At 33.7% G+C, this 22,382-nt stretch overlaps 2 protein-coding genes and 1 long non-coding RNA gene across 8 annotated transcripts; all 3 read left to right on the forward strand.

The window, feature by feature from the left end:
- The first annotated feature begins 298 nt into the window (after positions 1-298).
- Positions 299-4,448, forward strand: LOC130613843 (dolichyl-diphosphooligosaccharide--protein glycosyltransferase subunit DAD1-like). Its single transcript, XM_057435194.1, has 2 exons — positions 299-604; positions 4,236-4,448. Exons 1-2 carry the CDS (start codon positions 388-390, stop codon positions 4,364-4,366), a joined length of 348 nt encoding a protein of 115 aa, XP_057291177.1. The 5' UTR covers positions 299-387; the 3' UTR covers positions 4,367-4,448.
- Positions 4,449-7,355: 2,907 nt separating this feature from the next.
- On the forward strand, positions 7,356-20,090 carry LOC130613842 (carboxypeptidase D-like). Of its 6 annotated transcripts, none has more exons than XM_057435190.1 (7): positions 7,356-7,730; positions 10,841-10,891; positions 11,105-12,153; positions 13,813-13,863; positions 14,077-14,777; positions 15,828-16,105; positions 19,346-20,090. In XM_057435190.1, the coding sequence occupies exons 5-7, from the start codon at positions 14,101-14,103 to the stop codon at positions 19,675-19,677; spliced, it is 1,287 nt and encodes a 428-aa protein (XP_057291173.1). In that variant the 5' UTR covers positions 7,356-7,730; positions 10,841-10,891; positions 11,105-12,153; positions 13,813-13,863; positions 14,077-14,100; the 3' UTR covers positions 19,678-20,090. The 6 variants fall into 6 exon arrangements, with proteins under 6 accessions (XP_057291173.1, XP_057291171.1, XP_057291175.1 ...); XM_057435188.1 differs by lacking the exon at positions 7,356-7,730 and adding an exon at positions 7,996-8,583; XM_057435191.1 differs by lacking the exon at positions 7,356-7,730 and adding an exon at positions 9,951-10,270.
- On the forward strand, positions 16,114-17,486 carry LOC130613845 (uncharacterized). Its single transcript, XR_008975746.1, has 2 exons — positions 16,114-16,926; positions 16,959-17,486. It is a non-coding gene; the product is annotated as an uncharacterized LOC130613845 (long non-coding RNA).
- Positions 20,091-22,382: the final 2,292 nt, after the last annotated feature.

The following is a 22,382-nucleotide window of genomic DNA, read 5'->3' on the forward strand; positions in this document are numbered from 1 at the left end:
ACAAAGCGCGATTTTTTAATCCGATTTGCAGAACTTTCTTGGGAAATATGCGTCAAGTCCGCCATTTATGAAATGTAATCCCCACTATTCCGATTAAGAAATATTACGTTTAGTTTTCTGGCTAACAGGAGAAGAAGAAAGAAAATTTTTCTTATCAGTCATATCGACTTTTATTGAAGAACACACTATATGTGTATGTTCACACACATTTTAAGCCTCAAGTTAGCAAGTGACACAGAAAATTATTTTTAGAATAGATGTTGAGCCCCGTGCGTACTTGACTTCAATGGTGATTTTCGTGAAATTTCACTCCGAGTCAGACGTGGCACGAGAAAGAGCTGGACGTTAGAAAGTTTTAGTTAACTGTCATTAACAAAAACATATACAATGAGTGCTGCTGGAAACCTTGTAACTGTGCTTCGCAAGCTTTACGATGAGTATAATGACAAAACTCCACAAAAACTTAAAATTGTAGACGCATTCTTACTTTATGTGATGCTGACTGGAATATTTCAATTCCTGTATTGTTGTCTTGTTGGTACTTTTCCATTCAATTCCTTTTTATCCGGATTTATATCATGTGTTGGTACATTTGTTCTTGGAGGTATGTTTATTTATATGGGGCTGTCTCAATATATAAGGCCATAGAAAATAACAACACAGTTTCTTGTCCTAACAGTCAGGGTAAACACCTAATTAGTTAGGCGGCATGACCTAATTAGGCGAGTCGTTTACTTAGACGATGTGATGTAGTTTAATTAGGCTACTCGTAGTCTAACTAGGCGAACGAAAACTTTCTGTTGTAAATACGCCGAAATCATTGTGTTTCGCACTAGCTACAACTTTTATGTGAACCAAATCTGTTCACTTTGCAAATAATTTTGACCAATTATCGTCTTATTTGCATCGCGCATTGGTAAGTTATGGCCCAAACCTCGTGTGGCACTATTTGTTGTTTTAAATAATGGATTTCAGCCATTCACGGCTGTTTCAGCACGGACAAAAATGGCCTGCGGGAAAAAAACAATAATGCCCGTCAGCAAAAACAAGATATCTCAAGAACGAAATAAGATTTTTACATTCTGTAAAAAAGATATAAATCTCAGATAAATTGTCCATATTAGCAATAAATTTTTTTTTGGACACCTGTCCGAAATTGCTTAATTTGGGCCAAAATGTCGAAAAACGTCCCCAAAAACGTAAATTAGAGCAACTTCTTCTACAATATTTGGAAAATTAGGCCAGGATATATAAGATGCTTTTTAGGATCCATAGGTTAGAGGGGATATTCAGGATAAAAGTAATTAAATTTTTATACTGTCCGAAATCGTACAAGGTATTTTTTGGGGCAAAATAAGCTAAATGTACGAAAAACAGCTAACAGTGCCATATTTCAACTTATAGGTCGGTTCAATTTGGTAAGAATCCTTATCGTTTCTAGCTCTGAGACATTAAAGTGTACTAAATGAAATTATGATGTGTCCGAAAGTGTCCGAATTGATATTTTGGGCCTTTTTGGACCAATTATCAGAAATCTTTGGAAAAAAGACCATTTAGGACCACGGTTATTGTTATAAGTTCGTTTACTGGGTTTGGAAAGCTCATTGTTTCTAATCTAGAGTGCCTTTAATGAAATTATGATCCGTCCCAAAACTGTTCGAATTGACGTTTTGGGACCAGATATGTGAAAAAGCTATTTTGCATACATATTTAATTGACAAGCTTAATTTAACAGGTGAAAAGAACTAATTGTTTTAATCCTGGGGTATTTTTAAGTTTCCAAGTTAAAAATATAACATGTCCGAAATTGTCCGAAAAAGTACTAGTCTTAGTATAGTGTACAAAATATATATTTTTTAAAAAATTTACAGAACTATTTTGTAAATAAAATATTTTTTAATTTATACAATCTAAATATATATATACATTGTAATAATTTAATCTTTGAAGTCTTCCATGCAGAAATCTAAACATAAAATAAGACAGTCTAATTATTTCTAGATTATAAAGAGACAGTATTTGTAAGTACCAAGGCAATAGATTTATAGTGTTACCGTTGTGCAGAATACTTTGGAGATCATAATACTAATTCTAAACTTGGAACAGAACTATCTTTCATGATATAAAATAAACATATCTTTAGATGGATTTATAGTGTAGAAATCACTTACTGTTTGTAGAAAACTTTGATCGTAATACTAATTCTAAACTTTGGAACAGGAACTGAACTTGCTTACTGGAACTAAAGGGAATAAAAACTACATCATTGTGACTATCTTTCATGATATATAAATAGATATATATTAACTCTCTTAATTTATATATACAGTATATACATTTAAATAAAATATAAACAAGAACATAAATTTACATATTTATTATTTACAGTGGCCACAATAAGGACACTTACCCTTCCTATAAAAACTTTTTTGTCCGTTCCTCTTGCAAGGAACACACACACGCTCTACCCCTATCTGAAGCTTCCTATTGGCCTTGCTCCACAATTCCTGACGTTGCAGTAACAACGTTAGCTTCAGGTCCTGATCTCGAACCCCGTACAACTGTCTTACTTCCTTATTGACTTGAGTTGTGCAAGCTCTCACCCTCCTCTTCACTCAAAAGTCCTAAAGTCCGATGTATTTTTGCAAATCGTGGCACATCAAAAACTAACTCATGTAGTTTGCGTGTAATAGTCTCCTCAGGAAAGTGTTTTGGAAAGGCCTCACCAAATGAATTACAAAATCTCTCTAAGGCATCTATTTCGGGATCGGTTAAAAATCGTTTACAAAAAAGAAGTGGTTGAATCTGACTAAATAAACCAAACACACAAAGAAATCGTTCGTGAAGATCTGCATTATCAGCAATCACGTCACAAAGTCGAACATGATTTCTCAGAACAACTTTGCAATGATTGCCAACAAATACATTACCATGGTATGCTTGTCGTGCAACCTTGATGTCATCAAGGCACTGGAGAAGTTGCTTCTCAAGATGTCCCATGGTTTCTTCACACTTAGTCTGAAGGACCTTACACCTAAGTTCCAATTCTCAAATGGAATCGTCTAGATTAACACGGCGTTCCCTTAGATCATCAATTATTTTTTCCAAATGCGAATGAAGATCTAATCGACCTATTCCTGAACATTTTAGGCACGTAAATTTCTCAAGAGTAATCTCTTCAGATTCCCCAAACAATTCACAAACTTGATGTGACCATTTTTCACATGTGTCACATAATACCCAATTAACATCAGTATCAAGCCTTGTTATTAAGCAAACCTCTGCAGCGCACGATCCAAAATCTTTATTTACTGCAAACCTTTTTTTTCCTGAGGAGTTTTTTTCAAGTTCACCAAAATCATGTCTTAGCCCTGTACTTAACCTGTCTGTCAAATTTACTCTCTACGCTTTTCGCTACCCATTCAATATTATCTGACCTATCGCTGGGCATATCGTCGCATGCATCCAACCTGCGCACACACTTCAACAACAGCTCATACAGCTCAAGGGTGATGCCTAATACAATATACAAAACAGGTGGAACAACTCTGCTTAGATCCCTAATAGGAAAAATGACATCACCCACAATAGATTCATGATACCAGTTTTTCTTAAACCACCAGTGCGATCCTCGGCCAAATTTTCAAAGTAACTAGCCTCAAGATCTTTAACAGTTCTACGAGCTATGTCACAATGAAAAGGCGTGTGAGGTAACCCACGGTGGTTTTGAAGGTGAGTCAATTCAACATAGTTCTTTACACTACGAAGCAGACTAACCCTGGTGACCAAGGACATCATCGATGAAATGAAAATCACCTCCAAGAAAAACCTTAACCTTATACGCACGCAATGCAGTATAAAAAGGACGGGCGGAGCCGTGGATTTTTCTACGGGATAAAGAATAGTTCTTTACATTATGTTTTGTTTTTCTTTGTAAACTTTTATATCAAAAAAATCAAATAACTGAACATTCTTCTTTAATTTTATTTACGTTTAACTTGACATGTGACTAGTAACCATCGTTGTGTTAAAATTTTAAACCTGAACTATTTGTATTGTTTATTTGCTACGGAAAATGTTGATTTTTTTTAAATTATTCTTCAATTTGCTGGAATTAAATTTCTCCGAAGACCCTCCAAACCACGAAATCTGTAAATTTATTTCATGTTATTTTTCAGGATGAATTGAGACTAGTATTTCTTATTTAATTTATTTATTTGTTTATTTTTTTTTAGTTTGCTTGCGTGTTCAATCCAATCCTCGTAATAGAATGGAATTCAAAGGCATATCACCCGAAAGAGCTTTCGCAGATTTCATCTTTGCTAACGTCATTTTACATTTGGTAGTGATGAATTTCATCGGTTAAGAGGGAGCGTAAAAATTATTTTGGATGCATTGTACTTTTGATGTCTTGTGAAGTAAAAATAGATGTTTTTTAATGATGATAATTCTCGTGTTCATAAAATTCCACACTAAAACGTGTTGCTCTGGTACAGGCTTCTATGCTGATAATTCTTTTAAGCGAAAACAAGACGTATGATATACGCAAACAACCTCGCCAAAAAAGTGTATAAAAAGCTGAAGTTAGACACGACATATTTTGCTATTCGGATAGGCAATAATATTGATAGAAAATTTCTCGAAATTTCAATTTTCGTTAGGTCAGTCTGTTAACACGTCCTCGCGGGCGAGATAGTAAAAAGAAAAAAAAAGTAAAAATAGTTACCAAGATGAGATTCGAACACACGACTACTCCCGTGTCGGTGCTCAGAGAGGCAAAAATTTCCATTCTTGTAGGACACATTTGCGTTTTAATACAAGCTCACGAGCTTGTAAAAAGTTTCTTTTGCGGGAAATACAGTTAAACTCATGCAATTCGAATGATCTAGGGAATATTAAGATTTGTTCAGATTACATGAGTTTTCGAGTTATGTAAGACTTCAAGTTTTATCGGCCAAATTAAAAAAAAGTGTGTTACACAATGTATTAAGTCGTAAGTAAAGGTACGAGGTATTTTTGTAAGAATCATTTATCTTTTTAACATTAACTTTACATAGAATAACTATTTTTCAAAAAAAATCAGTAATAGAAGATTGCTTCTTTCTGTCAAATCTTTTTTGATTTTCTTCGAGACTTTCGATACCAAGGGACTCACCTTCGAATCAGCTTCGAATCAGTTGTGAACAAAGCTAACCTTTTAGGGCTTTAATTTTCTCATTAACTTTATTTTGGTATGATGGAGATAAAGCATTTGAATACGTAAAAGTATTGAAATCTAAGAATCTGAGTTAAGAAAAAATCCGACCTTGCAATATCCGAATTACATGAAGGAAAAATGACCATTGGACCCAAGGATTTGTTCGATTTACCTGATTTTTCGAATTATGGAGTTCGAATTACATGAGTTCAGCTGTATGTAAAGTTTGAAGTTACTTTTCTATTTCGCTTCAAATGTATCATTTCGCGTGTAATAAATGTGGCGTTTTGCTACAATTTTTCGCGAATCGATCAAACTAAGATTAATCATTTCGCGTGTATTTAATCTGGCCTTTGCTAGAAATGAATTATTTCTCGTGTATTTAAGCTGGCCTTCGCTGGAAATGAATTAATTCGCATGTATTTAAGCTGGCCTTTGCTAGAAATTAATCATTTCGCGTGTATTGAATCTGGCCTTCGCTAGAAATGAATTATTTCGCGTGAGCGTAGAGAAATTGTTAGACCTCAACCTTTGTTGTAAGCATCCGCCCTAACAAAAATCCGATAATACCCGGGTATTTGTTGCCTTCAGGGTTCCACTTTTAACTGCATTCCTGGAGTTCAACTGTCTTATTAAATCAAACTGAAGAATTTTTAAGAAACAATTTAGGAGTTAATTAATGCAACTAATGGAAAAAAATTAAGATTAACAAAAAAAATTGCGACGAAAAAAATACTTAGGCGGACGAAATTTTCAGGCGATGAGGTGTAGTCGTGTCTTCACGTTACTAATTGTAGCGGTATTGTTAAAGCACAGTATGTAACTTTCACTTCTCCATAACTTTGACTTTTTTACTTGTCCGTTGGACATTTTGCCGTCAATTAGTCTAAAATCCTTTTTTATTTTGAAATTTGAATGTCGCTTCTAATATTCGTCAGTCCCTTTTTGAGGAAAACTTTTTATTTAACCGTGCAATGTTTCGAAAAAAAGCTTCTGTCTTTTCACGTCCTCTCGAATAAACGCCCCTTCTTGTACTTTAATTTTGTAATCAACGTGTTCTTTTTTTAAACGTCTGAAAGGGGGGATTTATTTTTATTCATAATTTTTTTAGTGAAAAAATAAATTGCCAGCAAGATTATCATTTTTACAGTGATTTTTTACTGATAAACTGGACTTGATTTTACATTTTAAATCTGTCGCTATAAACAGGCTGAAGTTTTATGGATTTTAAACTATACGCCCTTCTTAAAACCCTTCCTCTCTGAGCTGATCCCTCACCCCAAAGTTGCATACAGACAAACACGTATATAAAACAGGTAAGGAAAACCCAAATATGATGTCACAGAACTGTTAGTGATGTACCTTTTGGTGCATGAACAAAGAATTCCGGTTGCGTACCCATACCCTTGTGTACCCACATTGGTACAACAACCATTTGAACAATGCTTGCTCAAAGTATGCTTATTTAAAGCCGTTGATTTACGTTATCTGTGGCCTAATGCTTCAATACTAATAAAATTAAGGGATATGAAGCTGTTTATTATCTGAAAACAACTTCGTTCCCAGCTCCTCTTGTCTCGCCGTCCCGATATAAAAATAGACAACAGGCGCTGAGAATGAGGCTGATCTGGCAAATGTATATCACTGGGAAGGCATCCAAGCGCAACAGTTTATAATAAAATTTGGAAAATTTATCGGTAACAAAATTAGCACGGAGAAAAAGCTAATTTACCTATGGCTAAAATAGCATGCAGGCAGAAAAAGGCGGCATATTTTTACCGCACAAGAATTGTACGTTGGATATGCTTGCTTCTAAGGAATTTTTTTTGCAAAGGTTTTTGCACACAGTTTGATTCAAAAGTTTCGTCTCTAGTTCCACGCATGCTGCGGTTTTTTGGATTTTAAGATTTTTATGTTATTTTAAAATTAATCGCTCTGAGGTTAAAATAGACGCCTGATGAAGGTGAAAAACTGTTAAGAAGCTTAACTTTAAAGGGCTTTAAAAATCCTTGGGTATCTAAGGTCACTGACTGGATAACAATAGATACAAGTGTTTTTTTTTGCTTACACGTGTGTTTTGACCCCGGTCCTCGATGTTTTAAGATTTATACTTATAATACGCTTATATTGCTTTATTGTTTTGTTCTTGTTTCATTCATATGAATCCCTTTTATCTTTTTTTGTTTGTTTTGGTTTTTACATGTAACTTTGAGCTTGTAGAGAAGAAAGAACGGTGTATGAAATATTTTTGACAACTATCATTTTGACATCTGTCATCATTGATGTTTTTGATATTTTTATTATATCGCAAGTTACCGATCAAGCGCCTAATTTTTGTAACCAGGTGCTTATCTGAATAACAAAAACAAAAAGTGGAACAGAAACATACAATATAGTATTTGCTGTAATCTTGAAACCAAAGCTAAGTCACAACAGCAGATTCCTGGTGAAGTCACAGAAGTATAAAGTGTTGAGACAACCAAAGCAACTTCATGATCTTTTTCTTCGATGGTATTAAATAAAGACGTAGAAGGTTATTATTATTATTAATTTGTTATCATTTTCCAACCTTTATTTTCAGCGCCTGCTTAATTGGTAACATTTTCACGTATGTTTCTTGCACGAAGTTTTTGCTTTGGAAAATTTTATGTTTTATGAAAAATGCTCATGATGCTTAATCCTGATCAGAATCGGTATTTCAATGTGACGTCATGAAGAAGAGGGCGGTTTTTTTTGCTTTTCCCAGTAGTTATTAAAGAAAAGAGATAAAAAGTTTTTTTGTCGAAAAAAATAGGTCACATATATGATAGCTGCACCAGCTGTTCTTTCCATGTTGAGTGCATCTAATAATAACGAAGACAAATATTTTTTTAAGGATCAGCGCCACCTAAAGAAGTGGTCCGTTAAGAGCTTTTTTGCAGCTATATATAAATATACTAAATCTAAATTCAACAAAGCTTTTCATAAAGATAAAAAATATTATTTAAACAGTCGCAATAACAACGCGATTTTTATCGTGTTTTAATATATCTTTTTCTTGGTTTGTTTCAAGTAAAGAGGCCACAACCTTATTAATATTTTGACCAATAAAATTTCTATGTGCGGTTTGTCCTTGTTTGTGAGCGCGTTAACTTCTTAAAAACACTTCGCTTTCTGTATGAAAAACTTAATTTTGATCATTCATTAATTAATATTGTTTAAAAATTACTCGTTGTTTACGTGACGCTAATAGATTAAATTAACAAAATAGTTTTCTATACACTTGCAAGGATTTACGAAACTGCATCAAAGAAGTAGCTAATATTTAAAAAAGTTGTATATATGGTATGAATACGGCGGTGTTGTGAAAATTTTATGTTATTAAATCTACTGGAAAGGATTTAAAGGTAGCAAGTTAAAATTTGTTTTTATCATTATTATTTTTATTATTCATCGTAATGCTTTGAATACACGTCCTCCCAACTAAATTTTCCTCTTTCAAGAATCTTTCTAGCATGATCTAATGTTGAATTTCAACAATAAAGATATTCATAAAAGCGCATTGAAATTATAAAGAAAAAACAGCTGATCAACCTTGTCCGCAAGGCATCTGGTATCTTTCTAACATCGGGACGGCGATATTTATCTCGCTGTTTTGATAAGACAACAGGCGCTGAGAAAAAGGCTTTTAGCATATTGAAATTGACGATATTGATGATGTGAATAGATGAGAAAAAATGTATTTTATTGGCAAGAGAAAAAAACAAGAAAATTTTTAACGCCTCTCCTTTCCGAAAGCCCCACCTCGAATAAGCACCCTTTCCAAAAATCAAAATATAATAAACGCCCCGAGCGTTTATTCAAAGTATTCCGACAAGTGAATAACACAGCGTTTGAGTGATTAATCAACCTCGTTGGTTAGATGATATGGAGGTTCCATGTGTTCGATATTCACTTGAGCCTCTCTATTTTGCATTTTTATAAGAAAATTCAAGACAGATGAGAAACCTTGATTTTATGCGCTTTTTACACTGAATAATTTACGCACAAATTAACTAGCGTCACGTCGACTGGTTTGTTATTTATCAATCTAGTCCCCAGGGTTCTTTTACGCCTATGATATTCTAAGGAAGAAAATCATAAACGTAGAAGAGTCCTAAGGACGAGGTTGGTTATTTATCACAAAATACAACGTGGTAAAATGCAGGGAGATTCCGCCCGCCCCTTTTTCCACCCTAGTATCGTCGACCCTGCTCTAGAACTTTTGAATAGCATGTTTCTTACTTTCATGAAAAAATAAAAACCATTTTAAACAAATACATTTGTTTCTTGGCTCAACTTAATTTTCTTCCAATCCAAAGTCTGAGCACTCTCTTACGATACTTAAGTGGGTTTTGTTTATACTGTCACGTGATTTGAGCAACGCTTTAGCAATAACATGCATGACCTAAAATCACCCAAATTTAAATTATCGTACGTTTTTTGTACGCACCTAATTTATATAAATGTCAAGTCTGAGGTTTTTCGCTAAAAATTAAGAAAATATTAGAAACCTAGCGATCTTAAATTCTTTCTGGAAAGATATCCTCCTAAATTCTTACATAAGGAACAGAAATAATCTAAATTACGAGAATGATATTTCCGAACAGTTTTATACATGTTAGATGTTAGACATTCTTATAAAGCACGTGTACCTAGTTTAAAATTGCGTAATTGTAAACCGCTGAATATTTGGTCTTGAAACTGATCATGACCTCGATCCCAACAGTCATGGCAAATCTCGATCTTCAGCTTTCTTACATGTGCGGTTTTAGTAGAACAATATTAAGATCTTCAAGATGTTATGTGAGACCAAATTGTAACAGAAACTGTAAAAACCTGCAAACAATAAGCTTTGATGATTTTACAACAAGGGGAAAATCTGAAAAGCTTTTCTAATTTATGTTGCAGTGTTTTAAGTTGCTCTTTTAAAGCACTTACTTAAAAAATGTTAATGAAGGGAGTTTGAGGACAAAGTTGGTACTCATTCCTGACAGATGTCAACGGCATCGCCCATAGGACTATTTGCTTTGATGTCAATGCACAATATTGAAGGTAGGTTGAAGTGATTTCTCAAAAGTGCGAAACGTAACAGTTGATATGTTTCTGCAGTGGTTAAACATACTAGATTAAAATACTTCACAAAGCTACCCCATGTTACTTTTTGTATTCTAAAGAAGTTTGAAAAACAAGCTCTGTTTAATAAAAATTTCCGAGGGAAAACATAGTGTATTTTTTAATAATACAAGATTATTATCATAATGAAAACAAAGTCTATAACGAATTGCATCACTTTGTAACATACACGTCATACGTTTTCAATAAAACGACGTTTAACGTAAGCCATGAGTTTTTTAAATCCAAAACAATCACAACAAGATTATCATAATCCCGCGCTTAATTTTCTGCCATTATTAATTTTAATTAAATCGATTTGTTTGGCGCGAAGCTCGTAAGTGTACTCTCCTGTGTGTATACAACGATCATCCTCTAAAACCTGTTTACATTGAGACGAAATATGACCCCACTTATTTTGAGGACCACTTTGTCACGTACGTACCAATGACATGCGTGATATTAAGTAAATAAATAAAGCAGTTGACTGAATTTTTTGTATATCTTTAGGAGATTTAAGTTAAGTGCTCGAGGAGTTTAAAAAAAACAAGAGGAAAGACGGTAAATATTTTTTTATTTTCAATAATTGTTACTTTATCTTCACAGCAACACAGCAAATGATCAAAATAATATATAAGGTTTTTGTCTTTCGATATTTAAAATTAAACAGCTTTCTCAGCCGCTATTGTAATTTGTCAAAAAAATTGTTATTGTTATACTTGTATGAAAGATTTATCTTTGTATCAATTCAAACAACTTTTTATGTTTTTGTAGTTTCAGTTTTCTGGCTAACTTAAGATGCATCCAGGACGCTTTCTTGTGTTCATCTGTTTCCTGGCAACATCATTGGCTATTAAGGATGTGCCATTCAAATATTTTAATTCCACTGCTATGAGAAGTCATTTAACAAGTCTCACGGTTTTCATCAAACATTTTGGTAGCGCGGGGAAATTCTTAGAGCCCCCAGGGCTTCTTGTTATTATTAATTTGTTATGATTTTCCAACCTTTATTTTCAGCGCCTGCTGAATTGGTAACATTTTTCACGTATGTTTCTTGCACGAAGTTTTTGCTTCGGAAAGTTTTATGTTCTATGAAAAATGCTCATGATGCTTAATCCTGATCAGAATCGGTATTTCAATGTGACGTCATGAAGAAGAGGGCGGTTTTTTTTGCTTTTCCCAGTAGTTATTAAAGAAAAGAGATAAAAAGATTTTTTGTCGAAAAAATTAGGTCACATATATGATAGCTGCACCAGCTGTTCTTTCCATGTTGAGTGCATCTAATAATAACGAAGACAAATATTTTTTTAAGGATCAGCGCCACCTAAAGAAGTGGTCCGTTAAGAGCTTTTTTGCAGCTATATATAAATATACTAAATCTAAATTCAACAAAGCTTTTCATAAAGATAAAAAATATTATTTAAACAGTCGCAATAACAACGCGATTTTTATCGTGTTTTAATATATCTTTTTCTTGGTTTGTTTCAAGTAAAGAGGCCACAACCTTATTAATATTTTGACCAATAAAATTTCTATGTGCGGTTTGTCCTTGTTTGTGAGCGCGTTAACTTCTTAAAAACACTTCGCTTTCTGTATGAAAAACTTAATTTTGATCATTCATTAATTAATATTGTTTAAAAATTACTCGTTGTTTACGTGACGCTAATAGATTAAATTAACAAAATAGTTTTCTATACACTTGCAAGGATTTACGAAACTGCATCAAAGAAGTAGCTAATATTTAAAAAAGTTGTATATATGGTATGAATACGGCGGTGTTGTGAAAATTTTATGTTATTAAATCTACTGGAAAGGATTTAAAGGTAGCAAGTTAAAATTTGTTTTTATCATTATTATTTTTATTATTCATCGTAATGCTTTGAATACACGTCCTCCCAACTAAATTTTCCTCTTTCAAGAATCTTTCTAGCATGATCTAATGTTGAATTTCAACAATAAAGATATTCATAAAAGCGCATTGAAATTATAAAGAAAAAACAGCTGATCAACCTTGTCCGCAAGGCATCTGGTATCTTTCTAACATCGGGACGGCGATATTTATCTCGCTGTTTTGATAAGACAACAGGCGCTGAGAAAAAGGCTTTTAGCATATTGAAATTGACGATATTGATGATGTGAATAGATGAGAAAAAATGTATTTTATTGGCAAGAGAAAAAAACAAGAAAATTTTTAACGCCTCTCCTTTCCGAAAGCCCCACCTCGAATAAGCACCCTTTCCAAAAATCAAAATATAATAAACGCCCCGAGCGTTTATTCAAAGTATTCCGACAAGTGAATAACACAGCGTTTGAGTGATTAATCAACCTCGTTGGTTAGATGATATGGAGGTTCCATGTGTTCGATATTCACTTGAGCCTCTCTATTTTGCATTTTTATAAGAAAATTCAAGACAGATGAGAAACCTTGATTTTATGCGCTTTTTACACTGAATAATTTACGCACAAATTAACTAGCGTCACGTCGACTGGTTTGTTATTTATCAATCTAGTCCCCAGGGTTCTTTTACGCCTATGATATTCTAAGGAAGAAAATCATAAACGTAGAAGAGTCCTCGATCCCAACAGTCATGGCAAATCTCGATCTTCAGCTTTCTTACATGTGCGGTTTTAGTAGAACAATATTAAGATCTTCAAGATGTTATGTGAGACCAAATTGTAACAGAAACTGTAAAAACCTGCAAACAATAAGCTTTGATGATTTTACAACAAGGGGAAAATCTGAAAAGCTTTTCTAATTTATGTTGCAGTGTTTTAAGTTGCTCTTTTAAAGCACTTACTTAAAAAATGTTAATGAAGGGAGTTTGAGGACAAAGTTGGTACTCATTCCTGACAGATGTCAACGGCATCGCCCATAGGACTATTTGCTTTGATGTCAATGCACAATATTGAAGGTAGGTTGAAGTGATTTCTCAAAAGTGCGAAACGTAACAGTTGATATGTTTCTGCAGTGGTTAAACATACTAGATTAAAATACTTCACAAAGCTACCCCATGTTACTTTTTGTATTCTAAAGAAGTTTGAAAAACAAGCTCTGTTTAATAAAAATTTCCGAGGGAAAACATAGTGTATTTTTTAATAATACAAGATTATTATCATAATGAAAACAGAGTCTATAACGAATTGCATCACTTTGTAACATACACGTCATACGTTTTCAATAAAACGACGTTTAACGTAAGCCATGAGTTTTTTAAATCCAAAACAATCACAACAAGATTATCATAATCCCGCGCTTAATTTTCTGCCATTATTAATTTTAATTAAATCGATTTGTTTGGCGCGAAGCTCGTAAGTGTACTCTCCTGTGTGTATACAACGATCATCCTCTAAAACCTGTTTACATTGAGACGAAATATGACCCCACTTATTTTGAGGACCACTTTGTCACGTACGTACCAATGACATGCGTGATATTAAGTAAATAAATAAAGCAGTTGACTGAATTTTTTGTATATCTTTAGGAGATTTAAGTTAAGTGCTCGAGGAGTTTAAAAAAAACAAGAGGAAAGACGGTAAATATTTTTTTATTTTCAATAATTGTTACTTTATCTTCACAGCAACACAGCAAATGATCAAAATAATATATAAGGTTTTTGTCTTTCGATATTTAAAATTAAACAGCTTTCTCAGCCGCTATTGTAATTTGTCAAAAAAATTGTTATTGTTATACTTGTATGAAAGATTTATCTTTGTATCAATTCAAACAACTTTTTATGTTTTTGTAGTTTCAGTTTTCTGGCTAACTTAAGATGCATCCAGGACGCTTTCTTGTGTTCATCTGTTTCCTGGCAACATCATTGGCTATTAAGGATGTGCCATTCAAATATTTTAATTCCACTGCTATGAGAAGTCATTTAACAAGTCTCACGCAGAAGTACTCTTCCATTTCCCGGCTATACAGTATCGGGAAAAGCGTTTCAAACCAAGATTTGTTAGTTGTTGAGATTTCAGACAATCCAGGAGTCCATGAGGAATTGGAACCTGAATTTAAATATGTTGGCAACATTCATGGTGATGAAACCATAGGACGACAAGTGCTGTTACATCTAGTTGAATATCTTTTAACTTCTTATGGCAAGAACAAGACGATCACAAATCTTATTGATACAACTCGTATACATATCCTTTGTTCAATGAACCCAGATGGCTTTGACGCAGCATTGAAATATGGAGGGATAGGTCGGACTAATCTTAACAACATTGATCTGAATCGGAATTTTCGCGATCCCTTTAAACCGCGAATCATACCAGTTCAAAAAGAAACCAGAGCCGTTATGAATTGGTTGGAACAATATCCATTTGTTTTGTCAGCAAATTTACATGGCGGAGCGGTTGTGGCAAATTATCCCTATGATAACGCGCCAATGTCCGATACACGAGACGGAAAACCTGTTAATTCTTTGTCACCCGATGATGACGTGTACAGGTAAATAGAATTTTATTATTGAAATTAAAATTATCTACCAATTAGCCTGGCTTTTGTTGGTATTTTTATTATTTAACCTTTTAATTCCTGGTCAACCAAAAAAGAAAAAAAACCTCTTCCCACAAGCAATTTCTATGAGATTTACTCGCCCACATTAAAAAAATTGCTGACGCAATTATTTCGCAAATAATGGCACCTTTCCAACTCTCACTTTGCACACAATGGGTGAATTGTTAATCCTCGATATATGTTTCTACATTCATGTCCACTAACAACATTTTTGAGTAACGCTTGTATAACGTAACAATTACCGAATGACCTCGCAACCAGATCTTGTTTCAAGGCCTGGTGACGTGGGGGATATAAAAAATATTCCTGCCGATTTCTCCTTCTCATACCGTAACTAATTTGGTTAGCAGTCAATGCAACTCGTCATCAGGGTTTCTTTTTTCTTTCTAACAATTTGGGACAGCGAGAAAAACGTCCAAAATTGTAAGAAAAAAAAGAGCCTTGGGGACGAGGTTAGCAGTCAATAGCAATACATACGTTTGTTCCAAAATGTTTTAAGCTTTTTAACAAGGAATTCTTTCTCATAAAGCTCAAATACATAGAAGGAAACTTAGAAAAGGGGTTTGGTCAGAATGGAATGTTTATTTGTCAGCTGTGCAAAGCCTCGTTCTCTGCCATATTGCAATGATTGATCATTTAATATTTGACAAAATGAAATCCCTTTTCTTAGTAAATTTGCATATATGCATTTACTAGACACTATATTTTTAATGAATCCTGCAAACAAAAGTTTGACGCTATTTCGTAAATAATTCTTTATTTACCAAAAAAGTCACTTCATGGATGGACCACGTGCTCCTGCTTTCTGACCGTGTGGTGTATGTTTCCCAAAACCTTAAATTGAAATGGCAAGGTGCAGTAATTATTGAACTGTTCATACTTCCCAGGGACAGTAAGGTTTTTCTGCGTAGAAGATCAAATTTTAAAGTTTGACCACGTGTACCTGTTTCGTAAATTACATATCGTTTTCTTTAATTCTAGACATGTGTCACTGGTTTACGCTAATTCCCATAGCACAATGCATTCTGGGAGAGCGTGTATGAACGATTATTTTCCACAGGGAATAACAAACGGTGCTGAATGGTATATCATTATTGGGGGTATGCAAGATTACAACTATAGGTATACAAACTGCTTTGAAATTACTTTGGAATTAAGCTGTTTTAAGTTTCCTAATGAACATGCGCTACAATCGTATTGGAATCAAAACAAAGATGCTCTCATTAACTACATGCAGCAAGTTCATATTGGAATCAAAGGTTGGTAGTCCCAGTCCTTTTCTTAAATTTTTATTTACTTATTGATTTTCTATTTACTTATTTTCTCGTTTTATTGTCGAATAAAAAGTCCTGGAGTCCAGGTTTAAAAATTGGGCGAGCTACCTTTCAAATTTAAGTTCGTGTGAAAATTCGAAACGGCAGGGTTTTAAGTCAACGGCACTTCTTGAGAAAAAAAATTATTTTTGAGTATATATATGTAAAAACACTTTCCAGTCTACCACGTCGCATAGGGTCAATGAAATTCGGCTTTATGATTTGTTTATTTGTACATCTTGTCTCTGTGGTAGCTTTGGTTTCTGTGGTTTAAACATATCTAGCTAGATCGTTACCACACTGCTTTGCACATGCCTGACAACGCTACTAAGATGTTAGAGAAGAACAAAAGCGATTTAGAGACAAATAATTAATTAACGTGATTATTACACAATAGTCTCTCTAAATAGCGCACACCATTAGTCTAAAAAAATCTGTTTGATAATTAGAGGTGTCCGCCTTTTGGAAAGTTGATAATTTCAGGCTTATTTTTGATATATTGAGTATATGTTTTGTCTCTTTTCAGTTTTTTTATGAGTGGGAGAGGGGAGGGCTGTAAGATTGGTCCACACAAAAAGAGGATAACAATAATGCTAGTCAATTATACACAAGTTTTTTTTTGAGTAAAAACATAACAAGAAATATTGAGATGATTTCCATCAAAATCAACATAAATAACAAAAATATAATAATGTTTGTTTGTCCAGAAAAAGAGCTCAATTTTACTACTTTTTAGAATGTAAAATAGCATGCAAAAACAAAACACTGTTTTTTTTGTTCCTTATTTCTTTGCAGAGAGGATACTGAATTTAACCAGAAGGTTAGCCGTGGGATAGAAAGCCAGGGTTAGCCTGTGATATATATTTTAGCCTTTGGTAACTATTTCATGATATTCTAGCACAACGCAACGCTTTAAACTTTTCAACGTTCGTAAATGGAACCAAAACCTTAAGCCATACTAGTTTTTGCTGACGTCAATTTTTCTAATTATCCGGACCTTGGCGGGACGTTGCATTGATAGTAACAACATCGCAGAAACTATTAAGCATTTTTATCGTGGTTTACAACATTTTAGCACAGGCGATTCTGTTTAGCAATTTCGAGAAATGGTGAACAAAAAGGTCATTTTCCTAAAAGTTATGAACAGGATCTAGTACTACATGGTTATTTTTTGTGAAAATACAAAAATTATGACCAGATTGGTCATTATTCTTATTTCTTTACTGTTCCAATCCATAGACCTATTGTATTTAACCTGATATCCCAGCCTGATACTCTTTTAAAGGAAAATTGTTATAAAATAAGGACCATGTACTAGTTTCTCATGGATTAAAAAACGCACCACATGGATTAGAAAATGTACTACATGAGTAGAAAAAGTACTAAATGGGTCAGAAAATGTACTATATAAGTCATTTTCACACTCTATAAGTTAATCGCTATCAGTCATATTATGCACGTTCTGGCGCGCTATTTTAAACTAGCTTTCAGGGGTGTTTCTTTTTTTTTGTTTATATGTTGGCTAACGCGAGTAGCTAAGGACTTCAAAGTAGCGTGCTTATAACCCACACACACATGCGATCAAAGACATGATGATGCTGTAACAGTCTTTAAGTTTCATTTTTATATAAGTAGGCTCACGTTTTATGACTTTATAAACAAGAATGTCAAGAATAAGGAATTCTTAAATAATCTCACGAAGAGTCACTTCATTGACCGCAACTTTACAAATACTTAAAAAAGCAAGCTAATACTTGCATTTTTGAGTGTTTGGATGTTTGTAAAGCTACTCAGCTCATTGTGATTTTATGACATGATATTGATAAGAAATAAATTGGAGCACGAAGACAATCGAAAAACTAACGTATCTACTTTAAATTACCGACAATAACGAATTTTAGGGGAATTATAGGGTAACATTATTGACATTTTTGAGTATTTTGAGCTCTCATGCCTATATTTCTCATGCCAACCATTTATATCTGGACGACGACATAAGTCCTGATATAAAGAAAAAGTAAGTAAAGTAAGTAAGTAAGTACGGGAAGTTTTAACGTCCTTTGGGATTCCTTTGGATAATGGTTGGCTCTTCCTCCCCTCCGACTGTAACTATGTTACACTACCGCCAGAGATATGTATAGCATTGCTCTAACATGCTTTGCTGCCACACAAGCCGGTTAGCGGTCAGTTGATGGCACCAAATGGGCTGACAACACTGCATTTAAAGTGCGCCAGAGTGGGGACTCGAACCTGAAACCTTATGATTACAAGTCGAATGCGCTACCACTACACCATCTCCACTATTAGACTATAGGGTCTGGGAACTAGGTTCTGTTCCACTATTCTTTAGTTAGGAGTGTCGAAAGCAAAACAATATAACCGTCCCGTACGTATGAGAAATTTTTAATTACAAAATTTAATGAAAATTTACGTTGATATTATCTTTAATTCTGAATATTGACCGTTTAACGCTGTCAGACATATTTGTAAAACAGCCAAAAATCTTTATCTACAAAAATTTGTCCGAGTAAGTTGTCAAGTTTAATGTTACCACTCCACGCTAAGCTAAGGTGGTAATCGAACTTTATTGAACGACTCAAATAATTTTCTGGTAAATAATATTGCTACTTCCCGGAATTCGGAAAGTATTAGCAGCAAAGGAAAGTTCAAAGAAGGATGCCATTTTATAATATTCTACAAAAAAGCTTGAATCTCTTACTTGTAATCTATTATTGCAAAGATTATATTTATTTAAACAAAAACAGTTTTTATAGATGCCCTGGCAATGTTTACTAAAGTTTATACATTTTTTATATATATGCATGCATTCTATGCAGGATAATGTGAAAGAAAATTTTTAAAAAACAAAACCCAAACGCCACTGAAATTAATTTTTTTGAATACATTTTTCTGCTTTTTAAAATAGTCTCACCAATATAGAATGATTTTTTTTTTTGGAATGAATTTCTTTAATTACAGTGATGTTGTAAATATTTTCTACTAAATCAAATCCGTGTTTTTACATGGAGCTTCAGCTTCAAAAATTAAATATTTTATATTTTATATTTTCAATACTCACTACTAATCTTTTTTTACTGTTGCTGCTCTATGCCTACACTATCGGAAAAGCGCGAAGCAATTATCTTTGAAATAATTTTTAGTATACATATTCATTTCTCTATATAGGTGTAATCAAAGATGAGGCAAACGATACAGGAATCCCAAATGCAGTGGTCGAAATAACCGGACGAGAGAAGAACATCAAGGCTTGGTCAACAGGAGAATATTGGAGGTTGTTGTTACCTGGAATTTACAACATGAGAGTATCAGCACCAGGATACATTACAAAAAGTAAAATTGTAAAAGTGCATCGAGGACTGAACGCTCAAATAATTAACTTCTCCTTGGAAAAAGGTTACAATGATCCAGCAGCTGTTGCTTCAAGAAGTTCAGCCACAAATACAACGTTACCTTCTTTCTTATTGGTTCTCTTACTCGTGCTGAAATTTCATCTGTAGGTTACGAACGTATGAATTGAAAACAGAATGTTTATAAATATAAATATATATACGATGTGTGACGTAAAACAAAAATTTCTTTCGCATTGGAGTTTAAGTCTCTTAAAAGGGACTAATTTTATAGACCTTGTTCCCTGTAGCTAATGTCTTTTTCGACTAGCAAAAGCCCACGATTAGCAGTGTCAATAGCAATACCAGATTCTGGTAAAGGGTAAAAATTCTCTGATCTATGTTTTTAAGGAGCTGGACGATAAAAAGAACAGGAAGCTAGATTTATATGTTGTGTTATAGGTATCACGTGGTTTATTTGCCAATATTTTATACGAAATGTTTTGTGCCTTTTTTATCCTTGAAAGTAGAAATATAATGTAGCAAAAAGTTATGTATCTAATAAAGCGGAGTCAATCTTTGTACCTTTTTGTTGACATGTTGGCACCAGTATTAGCCTAGACGTCCGGACCTCATATCGTGTTATCATTCGCGGATTTGATTTACAATGATTTAGAACTTCATGTAATTTTGCCTTGCACACATATAAAAATACAGTGGAATCTCTCTATCTCGAACTCGCAAGGGACAAAAAAATTTGTTCTAAATACAGAAAGTTTGAGATAAAGAAAAAGAAATGCCTTATGCGGAGCACAAAGGGACCGAGACTTTAGTTCGACATAGAGAGAATTTCGAGATAGAGAGTAGTCGAGATAGAGAGATTCCACTGTATGAGAATTTAAAAAGTACGTACATGTGTGAGCGTAATATACTTTATTTCAAAAAACACAACTAACACACATTCAGAACACATACTAAATATCATGTCTTAAGACCAAACAACATATTGACATTTAGAGTTTCAAAGGTAAAACAATTGCAAAAATGGATATAAATCAAATTTGTTATTATAACTTGCAAACCATAATTTTAACAGGCTGCCATTCCGTCCTACCTGATTAAGCTCCATGGCACTTCTTATGCTTTTAAATATTATATCCTTTAAAAGCAATCACAAAATATCCTAAATATTTGTTGTTTGGCAACCTTAACAAATGTCATAAGAATATGAAATTCACACACAAAGTTAATCTCAGGAACGTTCTTGATACAAAGCTCATCAGCAAAAGTGGTTCCTACATAATAAAATGTTTACAGAAAATCAACTAAGCTACCTGTCCATTGGTCTGCACAAATACCTAGGACAACGAAGATAAGGAAAACGTAATGTCATAAATGGAGGACTTAAGCGTGCTGTTCGCATCTCATCACATTTCAACAAAGAGAAAACGTTTATCAAACAGAAGTTCGATGATGCTAGCTATGTTAATGATACTAATGATATAATCATCGGGCAGACATTTAAAAGCAAACAACAAACAGCCGTCAGATGGATAGTGTTATTACCTTCACCATCTAATTTCAATCAAAGACAAAATCTTGAAGCTTTTATGTTAGCAATTAAGCAGCCTAACTTGAACAATAAAACTGACTCGAACCTCTATTTCGTTATGTGTTCAAAAATTTTAACATCGTGTATTTTCTATTTGGCAACTTACAGATATTGACATCTTTTAATATACTGATGATCGTAAAACCCGAAAAGCTTTTGTAAAAGAAATAAAATATTTTTTTGGTATTTTATATTTTTTCTTAAATTGATGGCAGATTAATCAAAGACACAGTTGGATAAGTTTTGCATATTATGATCAAAATTTTGTATGTTCCCCGAAGTGATAAGCCAGAAATGTTGGAAGAAGCAAAGACCGTGTTTACTCAAAACAACATTAATGTCATTGACAAAATATTGAAAAAATAATTTGCAAATGTTTATGCTGAATCCTTGCAACCTCAATTCCAGGGCCTTTAGCGTTGCTTGATCCTCATATCAAAAAACGCTACATGCCCTGGAATAGAGGTTGGAATCTTTAGAAATCCTTGGAAAATTACATCAAATCGACGAGTGTTTAAAGCGTAGAAAAATGAAATGCTGAAGTCAAAATTGCTGTGTAAAAAAAAGCTCAAACGAACCAAAACTAGATAAAAATTAAACGACTGAGGAATGTGCATGCATGCGACTGATGAAACTCTGGATAAAAAAGGTGTGGTACGCTCATACAAATCAATTCTAAGCTTGGACCTCCAATTTCTAAGTAGTTATTTGAATGAGATATGGCTAACATTGAAAATTCTACCCAGAACTTGTCAATGTGGTTCTCTATTAAGGCATCGTTTTATTACGCCACAATCATCTTCGAAACACTAACCTTTTTTTGCAAGTAATAACAGAAGAAATCCAAGTATCGCAAAGTAACTTGAGCGAAGTAAAACTTCGTGTCCTCCACAAAATTTTTTCTCTAGGAATCATATCAAGTCATATCTGGGGAATGAGAGCGAAAAAAAACGACTGTCCATATAGGCCGTGGGGTGAAAGACGTGAACGTTTCGGTTCGTACCCCAATTTTGGGGGCAAATGTTTGACAACTGTTTTTGATACTTTGGAGGGTGCTGATCACCATTTTTAAATGTAACCACAAAATATATGACTTTTTAAGTCAATCGTCGTTCACAGCGAATGCCGCTATATATTTTTCACTCGAGATTATGCAATAACGAAATCAATAATTTACCGAATACTTTTCATCACACAGTATAGCACTAAAACTGTACTAATTCTTGTTCTGTCGAATAATCTCACGCAAATCAAGGAAATCATA

This window comes from Hydractinia symbiolongicarpus, chromosome 11 (genome assembly GCF_029227915.1).
Source record: "Hydractinia symbiolongicarpus strain clone_291-10 chromosome 11, HSymV2.1, whole genome shotgun sequence".
Classification (NCBI taxonomy): Eukaryota; Metazoa; Cnidaria; class Hydrozoa; order Anthoathecata; family Hydractiniidae; genus Hydractinia; species Hydractinia symbiolongicarpus.

Coding starts and splice junctions, on each gene's coding strand:
- LOC130613843 (XM_057435194.1), top strand. CDS start 388: ATGAGTGCTGCTGGAAACCTTGTAACTGTGCTTCGCAAGCTTTACGAT. Junction 605..4,235: donor TGGTACATTTGTTCTTGGAG/GTATGTTTATTT, acceptor ATTTTTTTTTAG/TTTGCTTGCGTGTTCAATCC.
- LOC130613842 (XM_057435190.1), top strand. CDS start 14,101: ATGCATCCAGGACGCTTTCTTGTGTTCATCTGTTTCCTGGCAACATCA. Junction 14,778..15,827: donor CCCGATGATGACGTGTACAG/GTAAATAGAATT, acceptor CTTTAATTCTAG/ACATGTGTCACTGGTTTACG. Junction 16,106..19,345: donor AGTTCATATTGGAATCAAAG/GTTGGTAGTCCC, acceptor TTCTCTATATAG/GTGTAATCAAAGATGAGGCA.